The following is a 17,464-nucleotide window of genomic DNA, read 5'->3' on the forward strand; positions in this document are numbered from 1 at the left end:
ACCAAGGCTGCTCCCAAACCAGGGGCTTCAGGCTTCCCATGGGAAGGGAGAAGGGATCCGGGATACCTGGAGCACGGAGCCGAGCGCCAAGGGCCGCACACGGATGTGACTGAGTTCATTGCAAAGTTTATTCCTTTATCAAATCTCTCGCTGGAGGCCTGGGGCTTCTACAGGGGAGAGAGCAATAAATTACTCACCAGTGGCTGGATTCTGCTCATCCACCGCTCCAAAGGGGCTCCCAAAGCACTAAAACATCCCAGGAAGTCACCCGGGAACGGGGGGGGGGTGTCCTTTAAAGCGCTCTAAGGAAAGGTTTCACTCAGGGTTGCTTTGAACAGGAAACAGGGGAGACCCCCCCCCCCCTTTGGGAGTCCTAAATCCAACAACAAAGAGAAGCTGCTTTACAACACTGAAACCCATGGTGGGAACGGGAGGGCAACAGCTCCGGCCCCTTTAGCAACAGGGAGGCCACCGGGATTGGGCTGCAGGGAGGGGTCTGGGCAGGAGGAAGGGGGGGGACAGGAAATGCACAGACACACACGGAGCATCCTAACCCGAAAGCACCTCGGGATCCCCCCTGCGCTCACAGCAGGGCTGAACCCAGCTCTGAGCTGCAAACGGAGCTCCCCCTCCACACCTGGAGGCCAGAACAGGAGCAGGGATTCAGCATCCCTGACCCAGACACCAGCAGGGAGCTCCTGAGCCCCGAGGATGCCCCAGCTCAAAGGGACCACAAAAGGGGGCACAAAGGAAACGCCTTTCCAAGAGGCCGAACCCTCTCGGAGCGCGCAGCGAGTCCAGGAGAGGAGCAAAGTGGGAAGAGTTTATTGAGCCTCAGCACAAGGCTCCTGCCTGAGGCTGCATGGAAGCAGCAGCCCCCGGGCCAGGCCCAGCTCCTGCCTCGGGTGGAACAGGCTTGGATTGACCCTTCCATGGTCTTAAGGAGGGAGGGGAACGGTTGTGGGTGGAGGCTCAGGCCCAGCCGCATGAAACCCTTCTCATGGCCGAGGGGAGGGCCTGGGTGCTGCCCAGGAGCAGTCCAACACCGGAGGTCCCCTGGGACACAGCCATGGAGCAGGGCACAGGAGTCAGAATCCGTATTTGGCCTGGGTCTGGCGCCTGCTGAGCTTGTTTTCAGACCAAGTGTTCTTGAGCTCCAGCTCTCGCTCCTTGGCCTGCGGGACAGGAGAGGATGGAGATGAGCACTGCTGAGTCAGCAGCTCCCAGACCTGCACCCCCCATCCTTTGCTGGGGGTGCCCGGGCACTTCAGGCAGCAGCATCCTCCCAGGAGCTCACAGCATCCCCATGCCAGAGGCCGGAATCCATAGGGATGCACAGGCAGCTTGGTCAAGCTGAAACATGGCTTCTGGAGGGGACAGCATCAGGAGCTGCTCCCGAAGCACAGGGCAATGGGGTGGAAGGAGGACAGGCAGCAAAGAGCCCCCAGACACACTGGGGCTGGGGGGGAGTGAATCAAAGCCAAAGCCAGGCAGGAGCTCAGGGCTGGGACACCCTCAGGGTCGAGGTGCTGCTGCCATGAGGGTGCTGCTGCCATGAGGGTGCTGCTGCCATGAGGGTGCTGCTGCCATGAGGGTGCTGCTGCCACTCACCTGATGGATCAGGTACGTGATCTGGTGCTTCCTCCTCTGCTGCCCCGTGGGCTGGTCTCCTTTTTTCTAGGAAGCAAAAGGAAGGGAACTGTTAAAGGCTGCAATGATCCCGACCCAGAGAGCAGAACACAAGCACAAAGCCAGGGCAAGAGGAGGCTGGACATGAGGATGCTGTCACCATGGGAACAATCAGCCCTTGGGACCACATCCCCAGGGAAGAGGCAGATTCCCCATCCCTGGATCCTTTGAAGGCTCAGCCGGGCTGCCTTGGCTAGACCGTGCTTTAGCCAAGAGGGGATGGACCAGGTGATCCTTGAGGATGCTCCCAACCTCAGAGCCTAGGACTCTGCTTTGTTTCCTATTCCAGGGCTCTGGGCAGATTCCTTCAGCTGGAGCAGCTCCTGGCTGGTTTTTACCTCCTGCACCCCATGTTTTGAGCAGCTCTGATGTGGAATCCTCTATAGAACACCCAAGGGTCCCTGTCCTCCCCCATGCTGGTGACTGCAGCCAATGCAGCTCCCACTGTGCCTGTACCTTGTGGAATCCTCTATAGAACACCCAAGGGTCCCTGTCCTCCCCCATGCTGGTGACTGCAGCCAATGCAGCTCCCAGGGTGCCTGTACCTTGCTGAAGGACTTCATGGTCTTCTCCTCCGTCAAGGACTTGGTGAGCCACTGCTGGGCTCCGCTGAGCTGATCATCACCTTTGATATCCACAAAGTTGATCTCCTCCCGCCCTCGGTTCCTCTTGCCCTGCAGCCGCTTGAACTGGAACCAGAGAAGGCACCGGGGTTACAGCAGCACTGGAGCAAGGCGAGGGGGACGGGGGCTGAGCCCCTGAGCATGCCACGAGCCCCCCCCCAACCCAACAGCTCCCCTCTTAGCAAGGGGAGCTCTGCTTTGCCCCAGCCCTAAAGCTCGCAGCAGGAAGGCTGGAACCTCACTGCCCCATGCACAAGAGAAACCAGCACCTCCTCACCACCACCTCAGCCTCCTGGGTCGCTCAGTTTAAGCCCTAGGGAGGTGCCTGAGGTTTTGCTGCCAGCACATTGCCTCCCCCAGCACAAAAACACCTCTAAAGGGCAGAGGTCCCTTGGAGAGGGGGGACTCCTCCATCAGGCTCAGTTTATGACCCTGGCAGCTTCTGCATGGGATCAACAGTGGGGAAAGGTGGTTGAAACAGAGGGGTTTGAGGGGTTTAATTCACCCCTGCACTGGAGGATGCACCATGAAGGTACCCTGAGGGTGGCTCAGGGAACAGCTTCACCCCCTCATGAGGAGGGGACGGGGCTCTGGGAGCAAACATCCCTGAGGGACATCACACATGGACCCACTGAAGCAGCAGCCCAAGGGCCTGCAGGGAGGCCACCACCCTGTGCTAGACCCCATGGAACAACTGAGCACGGAGCACAGGGGGTGCTGGTGGGGTCCTGTGCCCCATACAGTGGAAGGGGCTTGGAGCAGCCCTGCAGCAGGGCAGGGAGGGAAGTGCCAACCGCTTCATCATCGATGAAGGAGGAGTCGTTGCTCATCTCCTGTGCTGCCGCCTGCACCGGTTCCACCTCCTGGTAGTAGCCACTGCTGTAGTAATCCTGTCAGCAGAAGGAAAAGCAGGTTGGGAGATGAGCCTGGAGCATCCCCACACCGAGGTCCTGGGATGGAGCATGGAATCCAGCCCTCACCCGATCAGCTGCTGGGGAGCAGAGTGCGTTACACACAGTGGGAAGTGCCCCATCCCTGGCAGTGCTCAAGGCCACATTGGATGGGGCTCAGAGCATCCTGCTCCAGTGGAAGGGGCTCGGAGCATCCTGCTCCAGGGGAAGGGGCTCGGAGCATCCTGCTCCAGGGGAAGGGGCTCGGAACACCCTGCTCCAGTGGAAGGGGCTCGGAGCATCCTGCTCCAGTGGAAGGGGCTTGGAGCATCCTGCTCCAGGGGAAGGGGCTCGGAGCATCCTGCTCCAGTAACACACCTGCTCCAGTGGAAGGGGCTCGGAGCATCCTGCTCCAGTGGAAGGGGCTCGGAGCATCCTGCTCCAGGGGAAGGGGCTCGGAGCATCCTGCTCCAGTGGAAGGGGCTTGGAACACCCTGCTCCAGTGGAAGGGTCCCTGCCCATGGCAAGGGCTGGAGCTGGAGGAGCTTGAGGTCCTTTCCACCCCAACCCAGCCCCTGATGTGTTAACACCGGGGATCTCTGCTCCCTGTGCCCCTGCTCTTGCAGGTGCCATCCCCACAAGCCGCAGGTTGCTCCCAGAACCACCTCAGCCCCATCCCATCCAAGCAGGCTTCCCAGAGCAGGACTCACCTGATAATAGGCCCCAGGCTCGCCATAGGCAGGGAACTGGCCATAGGCTTGGCTGCTGTAATCCTCCCCAGGCTTGGGCACCCAACTGTGCTGAGCCCCACTGGAGCCTGCGCCCGTCTTGAACTCCAGAGGCGCGTTGGCAGCAGCGTCCTGGAAGTGGGGCTCTGGCTCCGTGCCGGGGGGGGGTTCCTCGGGCACCCCAGGGCCAGAGTACAGGTAGGTGTCGGCACCCACCGCGCCGGGCTCGCTCCTGTCAGACAAGGAGAAGTAGTTCTCTGGCTCGAGCTCCTCGTCGCTGTCCTCCTCTTCCTGCGTGATCTGTTTGGTTACCTGCAGCGCCGCGCTCTTGGCAGCGGCTTTGATAGCCGAGGGAGAAGGAGTCGTGGGCACTGCTGGCTTGGAGGGAGGTTTGGCTTTGGAGGACGAGGCGGGCGCCTTCGCTTTGCAGTCAGAGGGGCTCTCACCCGCTCGCCTCGACACGGAGTAGGGTAAAAGCAAGCGGTTGCTCTCCTTCACGCTCAGGTTCTTGGGTTGGGGAAGCAGCGCCGACAAACCCGAGCCCTCGCCGCGGCTCTGCAGGGGTCCAGGCAGGGCGAAGGGTACCCAAAGAGGAGAGAGAAGAGGAAGGAGTGAGACCCAGGAGCTCTGCTGCTCATCCCCTCCTCTGCCCCTGCACCAAGGGCTTCCCCATTGCTGCTTTGGACACACCAGGCTTAGAAGTGCCCTTTGCAAGCAGGTGCCAGGTTCCCCCCCCTCAACCCCTGGCTTGTGGAGGCTGAAAGGGATGAAAGTGCCCCCCAAAAGGGGCAATCCCTGAGGAGAGCAAAGGGATTTTAACCGCTCAAAGCCCCGTGCTAAAGGGGCTCATTGGGACCAGTGGAAGCCCAAGCTCTGTCCCAAGCCAAATGCCTCCTATTCCAGGGCTTTACCTGCAGAGGATTTTTCTTCTTGCTTGGTTCATCTTCCTCGGAATCTGACTGAGAAAGAGAAAGAGAGCTCAGCACAACGGGAGGCACCCAAACAGCAGAGGCAAAGAGCCCAGCGATGCGGCTCCGGGTTTAGCATCACCCCGGGGGGATGCGGTCCAGCTCTGCCGATGCACCCAGGGCAGGGCAGGGAGCTAAACCCCTCCTTGGTTCCTGCTGTGAGAGAGACCCAGGAGCAGCTCCTGCCCCATCGGGAGCATCGGAGGCCAGGCCCAGGGAAGGGGAGAGGGGAAGGCGCTCACTAAGGGGGCCGGGGACCTGCTTTTCCCTGCTCCCATCATGGATTTATGGCTCAGGAGCACTCTAAGGCTCTGTGAGGGCAAGCAAAGAGGGGAGCAGACACCTGAAGGTCCGCAGGGCCAGAAGCACCAGGCAGGAGCAGCTACGGCTCGGGAGCAAAGAGCAGAAGGGACTTGAAGGGGATGCACCCGCACCATCAGCTCCTGCAGGGGGAAGCCGGGCTGGGGTTGCTCCGTTAGGGCTCTAAAGAGGGTTTCTCCATCAGGTTAATTCTGCAGAGCTCTTCAGGATTAGGGCCGGCAGCCAGGGCAAATCCCCCTGGAGATGCCACAACGGCCTCGCGTGCCCTCCTGCATCAGCAGGGATGGGTTGAGTGGAAGGGACCTTAAAGCTCCTCCAGCTCCAACCCCTGCCATAGGGCAGGGACCCCTTAAACTGGAGCAGGATGCTCCAAGCCCCTGTGTCCAACCGGGCCTTGAGCACTGCCAGGGATGGGGCAGCCCCAGCTCCCTCACCGGGCTCCTTCCTCCTATGGAGCCCCTTGTGCTGGGGAGAGGGGGGAAGCGGAGGAAGGAGCCGCTGCTCCCCCCCATGCAAACGCCCGGGCGGGACGGAGCCGCTCGTACTCACATCAGCCCCGGGCAGCTCCGGCACCGGGATCCGCACCGGCTCCGTCCTCTTCTTGCCCTTGGGGAGGCTCAAATCGGGCCCGGCCGCGCTCGGAGCGGCCACGTTCGGGGCCTCGGGGGTGGCCGCGTTCCTGGGGGGGGGCAGGAGGAGCCCCCCGAGCCGCGGCTGCTGCTCCCCCCCGCTCCCCCCCGGCTCGGGCCCGGTGCCGAAGCCCCTCAGGCCGGGCGGGGGGCCCATAGGGAAGGGAGGCGGCGGCGGCCCCGCGGGGGCCTTGGGGGGAGGCAGAGAAGCGAAGAGGCCCCGGGCCGGGGCCTGCTGGGCTGCGGCGGGAGGAGGAGCAGGAGCGGCCGCTTCCTCCTCATCGCCCGCGGGCTCCTCCGCATCGCTCTCCTCTTCGCTGCTAGCATAGGCCACCAGGGACATGGCCCCCCCCGAGGAGGGCGGCCCTCCGCGGGCAGCCGCCGCTACGCGAGGCCGAGGATCCGCCCTCCGAGCTAGGCCGCGCCGCCGCCCGCGCCTTCCTCGAGCACAGTGGGCAGGAAGGGGAGGCTGCGGCCGAGGCTACGCGGCCATAGCGGGCCCAGCGCGGCGGGGCCGCGGGCTCGGACCAGCGGCGGAGCGGCCCCAACGCCCGGCGGAGCGCTCCCAGATAATGGCTGCCGGCAGGGTCCGCGCCCCGGCGCGGCGGGACTACAACTCCCAGCGTGCACTGCGCGCGGGGCCTCACCACCCTCGCAGCGCGGCCCTGCCGCGGGGCACCATGGGAGCTGTAGTCCGAGCGGGACACCCCCCCTCCCTCCACTCCCGGCGTGCCCCGTGGGCCGGGCCCGCAGGGCCGGGCCGTGACTTGGCGGGGAACGGGGAGGGGAAGCCCCGCGGAGCCGGGCGCAAGGCCGAGGCCTAAGCTGGGCCTAGTGAGGCCTGGCAGGCCCCGCGGCGGAGCGCGGCCTAAGCGGGCCTCGGGGGCTCCTCGGCCAGGGCCGCACTCCAGCTCCCGGCGCTCCCCGCTGCCAGGCCGCTCAGTCCATCGCCAAGCGGGCGGCGGAGCGGTGCTGTGTCACGGCGAGGCCCTGCCCCTTCCCAGCCGCACGCATGGGGCGGGAGCGGCTTTCCCATGGATCGGGGTTGGGATTCCCGGGATACGGCGGCTGTGCGGGTCCGTGCCCTGAGACCGGAGCCCTTCAACCTCCTCCTATGGGGTGGAAACGGGAGCTGAGCCCGGACCCCGAGGGCCTGGGGGCTTTAAGCTCCCTCCATCCCCCCCCATTCCAGGATCCCGTCCTTCTCGCCCCCCCCTGCTCCCATGGGGAATGTCGGGAATGGCGGCGGCTTGGCCCGGGTTGGGTTCACAAGGGGGTGACACTGGGGTTTGGGGGGTTACAACGGATTTCACGGTGTTAGGTGCTTTCACACTGGGTTCACATTGGTTTTATACTAGTTTCACACTGGTTTTACACTGGCTTTATGCTGGTTTTACACTGGCTTTATACTGGTTTCACACTGGTTTAACAGTGTAACATATTAACACACTGTTACCCTGCTGTTACCCTCCCCTTAGCCTGCCGTTACCCAGCTTTACACAATGTTGCACTGGTTTTGCACAGTGTAACGCTGCTTCCACATGGGTTTACACTGGTTTTACATAGTTTTACACTGGTTTTACATGGATTTACACTGGTTTTACAGTTTTACACTGGTTTTACATGGATTTACACTGGTTTTACAGTTTTACACTGGTTTTACATGGATTTACACTGGTTTTACAGTTTTACACTGGTTCCACATCGATTTACACTGGTTTTACATGGATTTACACTGGTTTTACTTGGATTTACACTGGTTTTACAGTTTTACACTGGTTCCACATTGGTTTACACTGGTTTTACAGTTTTACACTGGTTTACATGGATTTACACTGGTTTTACAGTTTTACACTGGTTCCACATCGATTTACACTGGTTTTACATGGATTTACACTGGTTTTACAGTTTTACACTGGTTCTACATGGATTTACACTGGTTCCACATGGATTTACATTGGTTCCTCATGGATCCACACTGGTTCCACATGGATTTACACCAGTTTCTCATGGATCCACACTGGTTCCACATGGATTTACACCAGTTTCTCACGGATCCACACTGGTTTTCCCCACTTTCCCACTGGTTCCTCCCGTATTTCCTCTCCTTCCACCCCTTTCTCCCCCCCCTCCCGTGTCCGTACCCCCCCCCCCCCGCTCCCCATCCGTTGCCATCGGCTCCATTTTCCCCTCCCGCGTGGGCCGGGCCCAGGCAGCGCTGCGGAGCCTCCGAGCGCATCCACCGGGAGGAGGCGGAGGAGGGGGAGGGCGCAGGGAATTCAAACCCAAACAAGCGCATGGGGCGCGGACCCGCTCCGCGCCGCCTCTAACCCCGGGGCTGCCCCCCCCCCATAGGGCTCGGGATCGGGATCGGGCCCCGCCGCACCGGGGGCCAGGAGGAAGCGCCGGGTCCCTTCCTCCTCCTCCTCTTCCTCCTCCTTCTCCTTCCCCCCCCACCCCCCCCACGCCGTGCGGATCCCTCCCGCTTTAGGGGTTCGCGTCCTAAAGTTCGCCTTTGAACCCCCCCTTCCCCTTTTTCCCCTTTCCCCCCTCCCCTTTTCCCCCCCTTCCCCTCCGCCGCACCGGGAGCAGCGGCAGCCAAGATGTCCCGGTCCAACCGGCAGAAGGAATACAAATGCGGGGACCTGGTCTTTGCCAAGATGAAGGGGTACCCGCACTGGCCCGCCCGGGTAAGCAACGAGGAAAAGGGGGGGGGACACGGCACCGATGGGACCCGGTTTCATCCTTCCCCCCCCGCCCATCTCCTCTTTTCCCGGTGCTCCCCGTTGCATAACGCGACCGGTGAACCGGGAATGGGGGGGGGAGGGACACGGACATGGACACACGCGGGACTCCCGCTTGGATCCAACTTTACCGGTGCCTTATGTAAGGCCGCGGGGGGGGGGGAACGGTTTGTGGGTATTTTAATGGGGTTTGGGGCACCGGGAACCGCGTCCCGGGGCCTTTTTGTGCCGTTTCTTCGCCTTCTCTTTTGGGGGGTGTGGAGGGGACGGGTGGGAATGGGGGACCCCCCCCCATTGGGTTCCTATGGGAAAATCCCCCCCCCCTCAAATATCGTCCTATTGTGACCCCCGTGGCCTTCCCATCGGCGCGGGGCCATGGGGGGCCGGGAGTTGGGCTGTGGATAATGGATGTTATGGAAGAGTTGGGACGGAGTTTGGGGGGGGGGGAGCACCCACACGTGGGGGTGTCGAGGCAGGTGCCCCCCCCCCCCATGTACCAGGCCCCCAGCCCCATTGGGGGGCATTCCCAAGCCCATTATGGATGGATGGGATGGGGGGGGTCAGTGCGCATCGCTGGGGACCCCAAAGCTCCCTGTGCGGGGGGGGCAGCGCAGAGCGGGATGCATCCAGCTTGATCCCGGTGGGAAGCTCCAGGCCTTGGGATGCGGTTGGGGTTCTATGGAGCACTTCCCGGTGCAGCTGAATCCATGGAATGTTGGTTCCCCCCCCACTACTTCCCGGCCTTGTTGCAAACTGGGCCGCTCAACCCCCTCCTTCCCGATTCAACGCGGAGTGGAGAGGAATCCCCTCGCCACCATTCCCGACATTCCCAGCCATTCCCAGCCATTCCCAGCCATTCCCGACCATTCCCAGCCATTCCCAGCCATTCCCAGCCATTCCCAGCCATTCCCAGCCATTCCTGACCATTCCCGACCATTCCCGACCATTCCCAGCCATTCCCAGCCATTCCTGACCATTCCCAGCCATTCCTGACCATTCCCGACCATTCCCAACCATTCCCAGCCATTCCCAGCCATTCCCGACCATTCCCAGCCATTCCCAACCATTCCCAGCCATTCCCAGCCATTCCCGACCATTCCCAGCCATTCCCGACCATTCCCGACCATTCCCAGCCATTCCCAGCCATTCCCAACCATTCCCAGCCATTCCCGACCATTCCCAGCCATTCCCGGCCATTCCCGACCATTCCCAGCCATTCCTGACCATTCCTGACCATTCCCGACCATTCCCAGCCATTCCCCACCATTCCCGACCATTCCCAACCATTCCCCGCCATTCCCGACCATTCCCAGCCGTTCCCGACCATTCCCAGCCGTTCCCGACCATTCCCAACCATTCCCAACCATTCCCGACCATTCCCAGCCATTCCCAGCCATTCCCGACCATTCCCAGCCATTCCCAACCATTCCCAGCCATTCCCAGCCATTCCCGACCATTCCCGACCATTCCCAACCATTCCCGACCATTCCCAGCTCATTCCCAGCTCATTCCCAGCCATTCCCAGCCATTCCCGACCATTCCCGACCATTCCCAGCCATTCCCAGCCATTCCCTCCCCCCCACCTCCTGGCTTTGAACAGCTTCTGTTTGGTTTGCAGGGCCCTGGCGGGGAGGCCGCGGAGGGGGGGGGGTTGGGAACCGCAGGGCTCCTCCATCATGGAACAGGTTTTCCATGAGGGATATGGGGGGGGTAAAGGGGGATGTGGGGGGCTGAACCCCCCCCCCCCCAGGTCAACCCTCCCTCCGGTGACTAACCCCGTGACTAATGGGGTGCTGTGATGAAACGCGCTGGGGTGGCTGCTCCCGGCCAGGTGTGGCTGCAATGGCGAGGGAAGGAGCAGGAGTGGCAAAGGGAAGCTGGAAGCACCCTGGGGGGGTCGGGTTTATGGGGGTGGCTCCGTGTTACCCCCCCTTCACCCCTTCAGTTCAATGGGGAAACTGAGGCACGCACAGGAGCTGCCCTGCACCCGCGCCTCCATCCTCTTCCTCGCATCCCAGCCCTCATCCATGCACCAGAACCCACTGGGATGAGGGGGATCACAGCAGGGATTGGATTCCCATCGCCAGGCATTGAGGGGGGGGCTCCCTATGGCTGGGTTGGATCCCCTTTGGGACTGAATCCAGGGAAGTTGTGGCTGGGGTTTGCGGGAGCTGGGAGCAGCCCCATGGGTGCAATGGGGCCGCATGGGCTCACCCCAGCCCCCTCACCCCATAGCAATGAATCCCATTCCCTATGGGGGGAAATTGAGGTGGGGCGGGGGGGGGCTGCTCCCAGCGCTGCCCTTGGCATCCATGGAGCTCCCTTTGCCCGCTCCTGCCCCATGGACCAGTCACAAAGGGCAGGGGCAGAGGTTGGGGGCAGAGTCCAAGTGGGGCTCGTGCCCGGGCGCGCTCCGGAGCCGCTTGCTCCCAGTGCTCCCCAGTGCCGGGGGGGGGACAGACACAATGGGATGGGGACAGCACTGGGGGCGCTTTACCCTGCGATGGGATGGGCCAAGGCTGTTTGTGCCCCCCCCCCAGCACCCATGGGTGCTATCGTGGGCCCCAGTGGGGCACCACCCGCCTGGCCCTGCTGATAGAGCCCCATGGGAGGTGCAGGGGTACAGGGATAAGGGTTGGGTGTTGGGGCCCTGCTCATCGGGGCCCATCTGTGGGCCCCAGGCACAACCATGGCCATGGATGGGTCCTGGTGCCCTGTGTCCGGATGGGGATGCTCCCGGTTGGAAAAGGTCCCTTTGACCCCAACCGTGTCCTCAGCGGTGCTCCTTAGGGAATGGGGTTGGAACCAGCACAGTGGGGGGGGTTGGGGCCGTGTTCCCAGCTGAGATGCGGGAGCCATCGCTGCATCATCCTGGGAATGACCTGTGTGAAGGCAGCGTGAGGGTGAGAGCATCCCCGCTCCGCTCATCCCTGCCCCCGGAACGCCTCCATGCATTTGGAGGGGACAGAGGAAGCTTTGGGGCAGGATGGTGCTGCCATGATGGGGGCTGGATAGGGCATGATCCCAAATCACCCCCTTGGAGCCAGGAAGAGGGATGCTCCCAACTGCATTTGGGCAGGGGGGATGGCAGCGGAGGCGCATCCTGGTCCAGCTCTCTGGGAGCAGGGAATGCGAGCAGCCCATTCCCGATGCCTGCAGCCCCTTGGGACAGCAGCATCCATCAGCCCTGCATGGCAGGGGATGAGCCGGGCGGTATTCCCAGCCCTGGGAATGAAACCCTCAGTTGGCTCAGGCCTTGGAGCATCCCATGGGCTGGTTTGGGATGCAGGGGAGTGGGGTCACTGGGGGTGAATGGGACCCAGCACCCCAAGGGCCTGCTTGGCTCCTTGCAGGCTTCCCTTGGGAATTGCTGGCTCCTGGAGCCAGGGGGGTGTGTGGGGGGTTATTTTTAGCTGCTATTTAAAGCCACCGGAGTCGCTTTCCTTCTATTCCCATTTGGCACCTCGGGAATATTCGTGTCCAGGGAAGCGGCGCCCGGCAGCATCGGGGTCACGGCAGCATCGGGGTCACGGCATCATCGGGATCACAGCAGCATTGGGGTCACGGCAGCATTGGGATCACGGCAGCATCGGGATCACGGCAGCATCGGGATCACGGCAGCATCGGGGTCACGGCAGCATCGGGGTTGGAGGGGGGGTCCCAGCACTGAGAGCCCCAAAACCTCCTCTTTATCCCCTCCCATCCCAATGGAAGCACCAGCTCCTACCTGGACCCACCTGAGCTTAGAGCGGCCGGTCATGGGGTGGGAGAAGGGTGATTCCCAAAGGATGCTGCTGCGGGTGGATGCGGTACCCGTGATTCCCAAAGGATGCTGCTGCGGTTGGATGTGGTACCCATGATTCCCAAAGGATGCTGCTGCGGGTGGATGCGGTACCCGTGATCCCAAGGATGCTGCTGCACACCCACCCAAAACCTGGTTGGAAGCGGTACCCGTGATTCCCAAAGGATGCTGCTGCGGGTGGATGCGGTACCCGTGATTCCCAAAGGATGCTGCTGCGGGTGGATGTGGTACCCGTGATTCCCAAAGGATGCTGCTGCGGGTGGATGCGGTACCCGTGATTCCCAAAGGATGCTGCTGCGGGTGGATGCGGTACCCGTGATTCCCAAAGGATGCTGCTGCGGGTGGATGCGGTACCCAGGTGCTCCCGGTGCTCATCCCCATCCCTGCATCCCGCAGATCGACGAGATGCCGGAAGCTGCAGTCAAATCCTCCTCCAACAAATACCAAGTGTTCTTCTTCGGGACCCACGAGACGTGAGTGGGGCCGGCGGGGGGACAGCGCTTCCCTGTGGGCATGGGGTGAGGCGGGATCCATCCTGACTGCTCCCTGCACCCCGAGCAGGGCATTCCTGGGGCCCAAAGACCTCTTCCCCTATGAGGAGTGCAAGGAGAAGTTTGGGAAGCCCAACAAGAGGAAAGGCTTCAGCGAGGGCCTCTGGGAGATCGAGAACAACCCCACAGTGAAAGCCTCCGGATACCAGGTCAGTGGTGCCTGGAGGGCCCTTCCGTGTGTGGCATTCCTATGGGATTCCCTGGGGGATTCCCTGGGTGATTCCCTATGTGATCCCTCTGCAATTCCCTATGTGATTCCCTACGCGTTTCCCTATACAATTCCCTATGTGTTTCCCTATGTAATTTCCTATACAATTCCCTATGTGATTCCCTATACCATTCCCTATGCAATCCCTATACAATTCCCTATACAATTGCTATACAATTCCCTATGCAATCCCCATGCAATCCCCATACAATCCCTATACAATTCCCTATGCAATCCCTATACAATTCCCTATACCATTCCCTATATTTTCCCTAGCCCTTGCATCCTAATCCCAGAATATCCCTATACAATCCCTATGCAATTCCTATACAATCGCTATGCAATTCCCTATACAATCCCTATACAATCGCTATACAATTCCCCATGCAATCCCCATGCAATCCCCATACAATCCCTATAAAATCCCCATGCAATTCCCTATACCATTCCCTATACAATTCCCTATGCAATCCCTATACAATCCCCATGCAATCCCCATGCAATCCCTATACAATCCCCATACAATCCCCATTGCAATCCCTATACAATCCCCATACAATCCCTATTACAATCCCCATACAATCCCCATACAACCCCTATGCCATCCCAATGCCGTTCCCTGCAGCCCACCCAGAAGCAGACCTGCTCCGAGGCGGGCGCGCAGGAGCCGGAGGGCGATGGGGCCAAGAAAGGCAGCGCCGAGGGCAGCAGCGACGACGAGGGGCAGTTGGTGATCGACGAGCAGGCCCGGGAGCGCGCCGGTGCCAAGCGCCGGGCCGACGACGCTGCCCAGGTAGGACGGGGACACTGGGAATGGGACCGGAGCGATGGGAACGGGGGGACACTGGGAATGGCACCGGAGCGATGGGAAGGGGGGGACACTGGGAATGGCACCGGAGCGATGGGAAGGGGGGGACACTGGGAATGGCACCGGAGCGATGGGAAGGGGGGGACACTGGGAATGGCACCGGAGCGATGGGAAGGGGGGACACTGGGAATGGCACCGGAGCGATGGGAAGGGGGGACACTGGGAATGGCACCGGAGCGATGGAAGGGGGACACTGGGAATGGGACCGGAGCGATGGGAAGGGGGGGACACTGGGAATGGGACCGGAGCAATGGGAAGGGGGGGACACTGGGAATGGCACCGGAGCGATGGGAAGGGGGGGACACTGGGAATGGCACCGGAGCGATGGGAAGGGGGGGACACTGGGAATGGCACCGGAGCGATGGGAAGGGGGGGACACTGGGAATGGCACCGGAGCGATGGGAAGGGGGGACACTGGGAATGGCACCGGAGCGATGGGAAGGGGGGACACTGGGAATGGCACCGGAGCGATGGGAAGGGGGGGACACTGGGAATGGCACCGGAGCGATGGGAAGGGGGGGACACTGGGAATGCCGGTGGAAGGGGGGACACTGGGAATGGCACCGGAGCGATGGGAAGGGGGGGACACTGGGAATGGCACCGGAGCGATGGGAAGGGGGGGACACTGGGAATGGCACCGGAGCGATGGGAAGGGGGGGACACTGGGAATGGGACCGGAGCGATGGGAAGGGGGGGACACTGGGAATGGGACCGGAGCGATGGGAAGGGGGGGACACTGGGAATGGGACCGGAGCGATGGGAAGGGGGGGACACTGGGAATGGCACCGGAGCGATGGGAAGGGGGACACCGGGGGTCCAGGCTGGGCTGAGCCTCGCTTCTCTGTGCCCAGAACTCCCCCAAGCGCCCCAAGGAAGCGGAGGGGCAGGAGGGCCCCAAAGCCAACGAGGAGCCCCCCGAGGAGGAGGAGGTGGTGAAGGCGAACGCGGGCGATGGGGACAAGAACAGCGCCGGGGCCGCGCCGGAGGCCACGGGGATGGGCACGGAGGAGCTCAGAGACCACGAGGAGAGGTGAGAGCGCACCCAGGGGCTCCATTGGGAGCCCTGAGCACTGCCCTGTGTCTGTGTCCCCGTTGCAGCCCATAGCGGGGTACCATTGGGAGTGATGGAGCCGGCACACCCTGAGCACTGCCCTGTGTCTGTGTCCCCATTGCAGCCCATAGTGGGATCCCATTGGGAGCGATGGAGCCGGCACACCCTGAGTGCTGCCCTGTGTCTGTGTCTCCATTGCAGCCCACAGCAGGGTCCCATTGGGAGCAATGGAGCTGGCGTGCCCTGAGCACTGCCCTGTGTCTGTGTCCCCATTGCAGCCCATAGTGGGGTCTCATTGGGCTCCATTGGCAGCAATGGCGCCGGCACACCCTGATCGCTGCCCTGTGTCTGTGTCTCCATTGCAGTCTGTAGCGGGGTCGGGCCCGGCCCCATTGGGCTCCGTTGGGTGCTGCTCGTCGTGGCCAGAGGAAAAGGAGCCCAGGAGCCGAGCGAGAGGAAGGAAGGAGGCGAGAGGCGGGCGTGGGGCCCGCACCCGGTGCATGCTTCCCGCAGCGAGCCCCGGGGGCTGAGCGGCTCCGGGCGAATAAAAGCGATTCCTGCCTTTTTAAAGCGCTTCCGCCGGGCCTCGCGCCTCCTTTGCGCCGCTCCCCGCGGGCGGAGGAGAAAATGGAGCCGCGGCCGGGACTACAGCTCCCAGCGGCCCCCGAGAGGCCCTCGCCGGCAGCGCGCAGGCCGCGGTGGAGCCCCGGCCTCGCGTGTGGAGCCCCGCGGGGAGGCGGTGATGGAGCGGGGCCTCCAGAGAGGGCCCAGGCCCGGCCGCAGACACCGGTGCGGGGAGGGGGTGGTGGTGATGGGTGGACTACAACTCCCAGCATGCACCGCGCTACTCCCGCAATGCACTACGCAGACGCGGCGTGGGTGAAGGACTGCAACTCCCAGCGCGGGGCAGACGAAGGACTATAACTCCCAGCGTGCACCGCGCCGCCTCCGCAATGCACCGCGCAGGCGTGGAGCGTGCGTGTGAAGGACTACAACTCCCAGCACGCATCGCGCCGGCGCTGCCTGCGCCCTCGGCGGGACTACGCGTCCCGGCGTGCACCCCGCCAGGCCACGCCCCCCCACTCGTGGGCCGGAGGGCGCTGGAGCCGGAGGTGAGGGCGGGGGGCACCGGGGACCTATGGGGGTCCCGTTGGCACTGGAGGCTCTGTAGGGGGTCCTATGGGGGGGTCTCCACGTTCAGAGGGACCCGGGGGTGCCTTTTTTGGGGGGGGGCATCTATGTGGGACTCCGGGTGGCCCCCCCGTGTGTCACAGCACGCATGAGGGTGTCCGTGTGCCCTATGGGGGGGTCTCACCGTTACCACCGCCCCCCCTCCCCTCAGCCATGCGCCTCTCGGCCGTGCTGGCAGCGGCTCGGCTCCACTCCGGTTACCGGCACGGGACGTGGCCCCCGGACACAGCGGCCGCGCAGCGCCGGAACCCACCGGGAAAGCGGCGCCGCAGGGTGATGGTGGAGCCCATCGACAGCGAGGAGTGGAAGGTGTTCCAGGGGGACACGGTGAGAGCCACCCCCCCCTTCCCCTTCCCCATGCCCGGTAACGGGGCCGTGCCCATTGACCCCTGGTTCTCCCCTTGCCGCAGGTGCAGGTGCTGAGCGGGAAGGACGCGGGGAAGCAGGCAATGGTCACCCAGGTCGTGCGCGCCCGCAACTGGGTGGTGGTGGAGGGGCTGAACACGGTGAGGATAGAGCTGGGTGCTTGGGGATGGGGGGGCACAGACTGGGGGTGCTGGTGGTGACCCCCCCATCACCATCCCTATGGCAGCACTACCGCTACGTCGCCGGCACCTACATTGCGAGTGAGGCACCGCTGCTGCTCAACCAGATCACACTGGTGGACCCCGAGGACCGGTAACGGGCACTGGTGGTGGTGATGGTGGGGGGGATGCTGTTGTGACCCCCCCCTTGTATTGAGGCTGCTCTTTGGTGCCAGGAAGCCCACGGAGGTGCAGTGGCGATACACAGAGGAGGGCGAGCGCGTCCGCGTGTCCCTGCGCAGCGGCCGCATCATCCCCGTGCCGCTGCAGCCGCGCCGCGATGGCATCGTCCCCGAGCAGTGGATCGGTGCGTGGGGACAACGAGACGGGGGGGGGACAGGACACACACACACACACACACACACACACACACACATACAGGGAGCATGGGGGGGGTCAACGCTGTCCCTTTGCACGCAGACGGCCCAAAGGACACGTCGGTGGAGGATGCGATGCGCAAGACGTACGTGCCATCCCTGAAGACCTTCGAGGAGGAGATCATGGATGCAATGGACATAGTGGAGACGCGCAGGGCTAAGAAATCCTACTGGTATTAACTGGGGGGCACTGGACCCCCCCCAAGCAATAAAGACCTCTCACTCTGCCCCATGAGGGGT

At 62.7% G+C, this 17,464-nt stretch overlaps 4 protein-coding genes across 4 annotated transcripts in view; 3 read left to right on the forward strand and 1 right to left on the reverse strand.

Annotated features, from left to right (window-relative positions):
- MCL1 (MCL1 apoptosis regulator, BCL2 family member) overlaps positions 1–8,191 on the forward strand; it is a 41,265-nt gene extending 33,074 nt beyond the window's left edge. Inside the window, exon 4 of the mRNA XM_061375210.1 lies at positions 8,180–8,191. The gene's annotated coding sequence lies outside the window, so the exon portion shown is untranslated. The remainder of the gene's footprint in view (positions 1–8,179) is intronic.
- Positions 993–6,460, reverse strand: PRCC (proline rich mitotic checkpoint control factor). The gene is made up of 7 exons (XM_061375146.1): positions 5,769–6,460; positions 4,842–4,889; positions 3,913–4,485; positions 3,107–3,202; positions 2,235–2,378; positions 1,612–1,677; positions 993–1,175 (listed from the first exon to the last, which is right to left on the reverse strand). Exons 1-7 carry the CDS (start codon positions 6,189–6,191, stop codon positions 1,089–1,091), a joined length of 1,437 nt encoding a protein of 478 aa, XP_061231130.1. The 5' UTR covers positions 6,192–6,460; the 3' UTR covers positions 993–1,088.
- Positions 8,192–8,340: 149 nt separating the features above from the next.
- On the forward strand, positions 8,341–15,642 carry HDGF (heparin binding growth factor). The gene is made up of 6 exons (XM_061375227.1): positions 8,341–8,538; positions 12,791–12,867; positions 12,956–13,094; positions 13,779–13,946; positions 14,873–15,051; positions 15,438–15,642. The coding sequence occupies exons 1-6, from the start codon at positions 8,452–8,454 to the stop codon at positions 15,442–15,444; spliced, it is 657 nt and encodes a 218-aa protein (XP_061231211.1). The 5' UTR covers positions 8,341–8,451; the 3' UTR covers positions 15,445–15,642.
- Positions 15,643–16,412: 770 nt separating this feature from the next.
- On the forward strand, positions 16,413–17,451 carry MRPL24 (mitochondrial ribosomal protein L24). The gene is made up of 5 exons (XM_061375322.1): positions 16,413–16,590; positions 16,674–16,769; positions 16,856–16,941; positions 17,024–17,154; positions 17,268–17,451. Exons 1-5 carry the CDS (start codon positions 16,417–16,419, stop codon positions 17,402–17,404), a joined length of 624 nt encoding a protein of 207 aa, XP_061231306.1. The 5' UTR covers positions 16,413–16,416; the 3' UTR covers positions 17,405–17,451.
- Positions 17,452–17,464: the final 13 nt, after the last annotated feature.

This window comes from Neopsephotus bourkii, unplaced genomic scaffold (assembly GCF_033783945.1).
Source record: "Neopsephotus bourkii isolate Nb327-2 ecotype Australia unplaced genomic scaffold, CSIRO-AGI_Nbou_v1 NB_1660, whole genome shotgun sequence".
Taxonomy (NCBI): domain Eukaryota; kingdom Metazoa; phylum Chordata; class Aves; order Psittaciformes; family Psittacidae; genus Neopsephotus; species Neopsephotus bourkii.

Excerpts from the sequence above, each read along its gene's own strand:
- HDGF (XM_061375227.1), top strand. The coding sequence starts at position 8,452 with ATGTCCCGGTCCAACCGGCAGAAGGAATACAAATGCGGGGACCTGGTC. Across the intron at positions 12,868-12,955 it reads TTCTTCGGGACCCACGAGAC|GGCATTCCTGGGGCCCAAAG; the intron begins GTGAGTGGGGCC and ends CACCCCGAGCAG. Across the intron at positions 13,095-13,778 it reads TGAAAGCCTCCGGATACCAG|CCCACCCAGAAGCAGACCTG; the intron begins GTCAGTGGTGCC and ends CGTTCCCTGCAG.
- MRPL24 (XM_061375322.1), top strand. The coding sequence starts at position 16,417 with ATGCGCCTCTCGGCCGTGCTGGCAGCGGCTCGGCTCCACTCCGGTTAC. Across the intron at positions 16,770-16,855 it reads TGGTGGAGGGGCTGAACACG|CACTACCGCTACGTCGCCGG; the intron begins GTGAGGATAGAG and ends TCCCTATGGCAG. Across the intron at positions 16,942-17,023 it reads CTGGTGGACCCCGAGGACCG|GAAGCCCACGGAGGTGCAGT; the intron begins GTAACGGGCACT and ends CTTTGGTGCCAG.
- PRCC (XM_061375146.1), bottom strand. The coding sequence starts at position 6,191 with ATGTCCCTGGTGGCCTATGCTAGCAGCGAAGAGGAGAGCGATGCGGAG. Across the intron at positions 3,203-3,912 it reads AGCCTGGGGCCTATTATCAG|GATTACTACAGCAGTGGCTA; the intron begins GTGAGTCCTGCT and ends TTCTGCTGACAG. Across the intron at positions 2,379-3,106 it reads CCTTCATCGATGATGAAGCG|TTCAAGCGGCTGCAGGGCAA; the intron begins GTTGGCACTTCC and ends CTCTGGTTCCAG.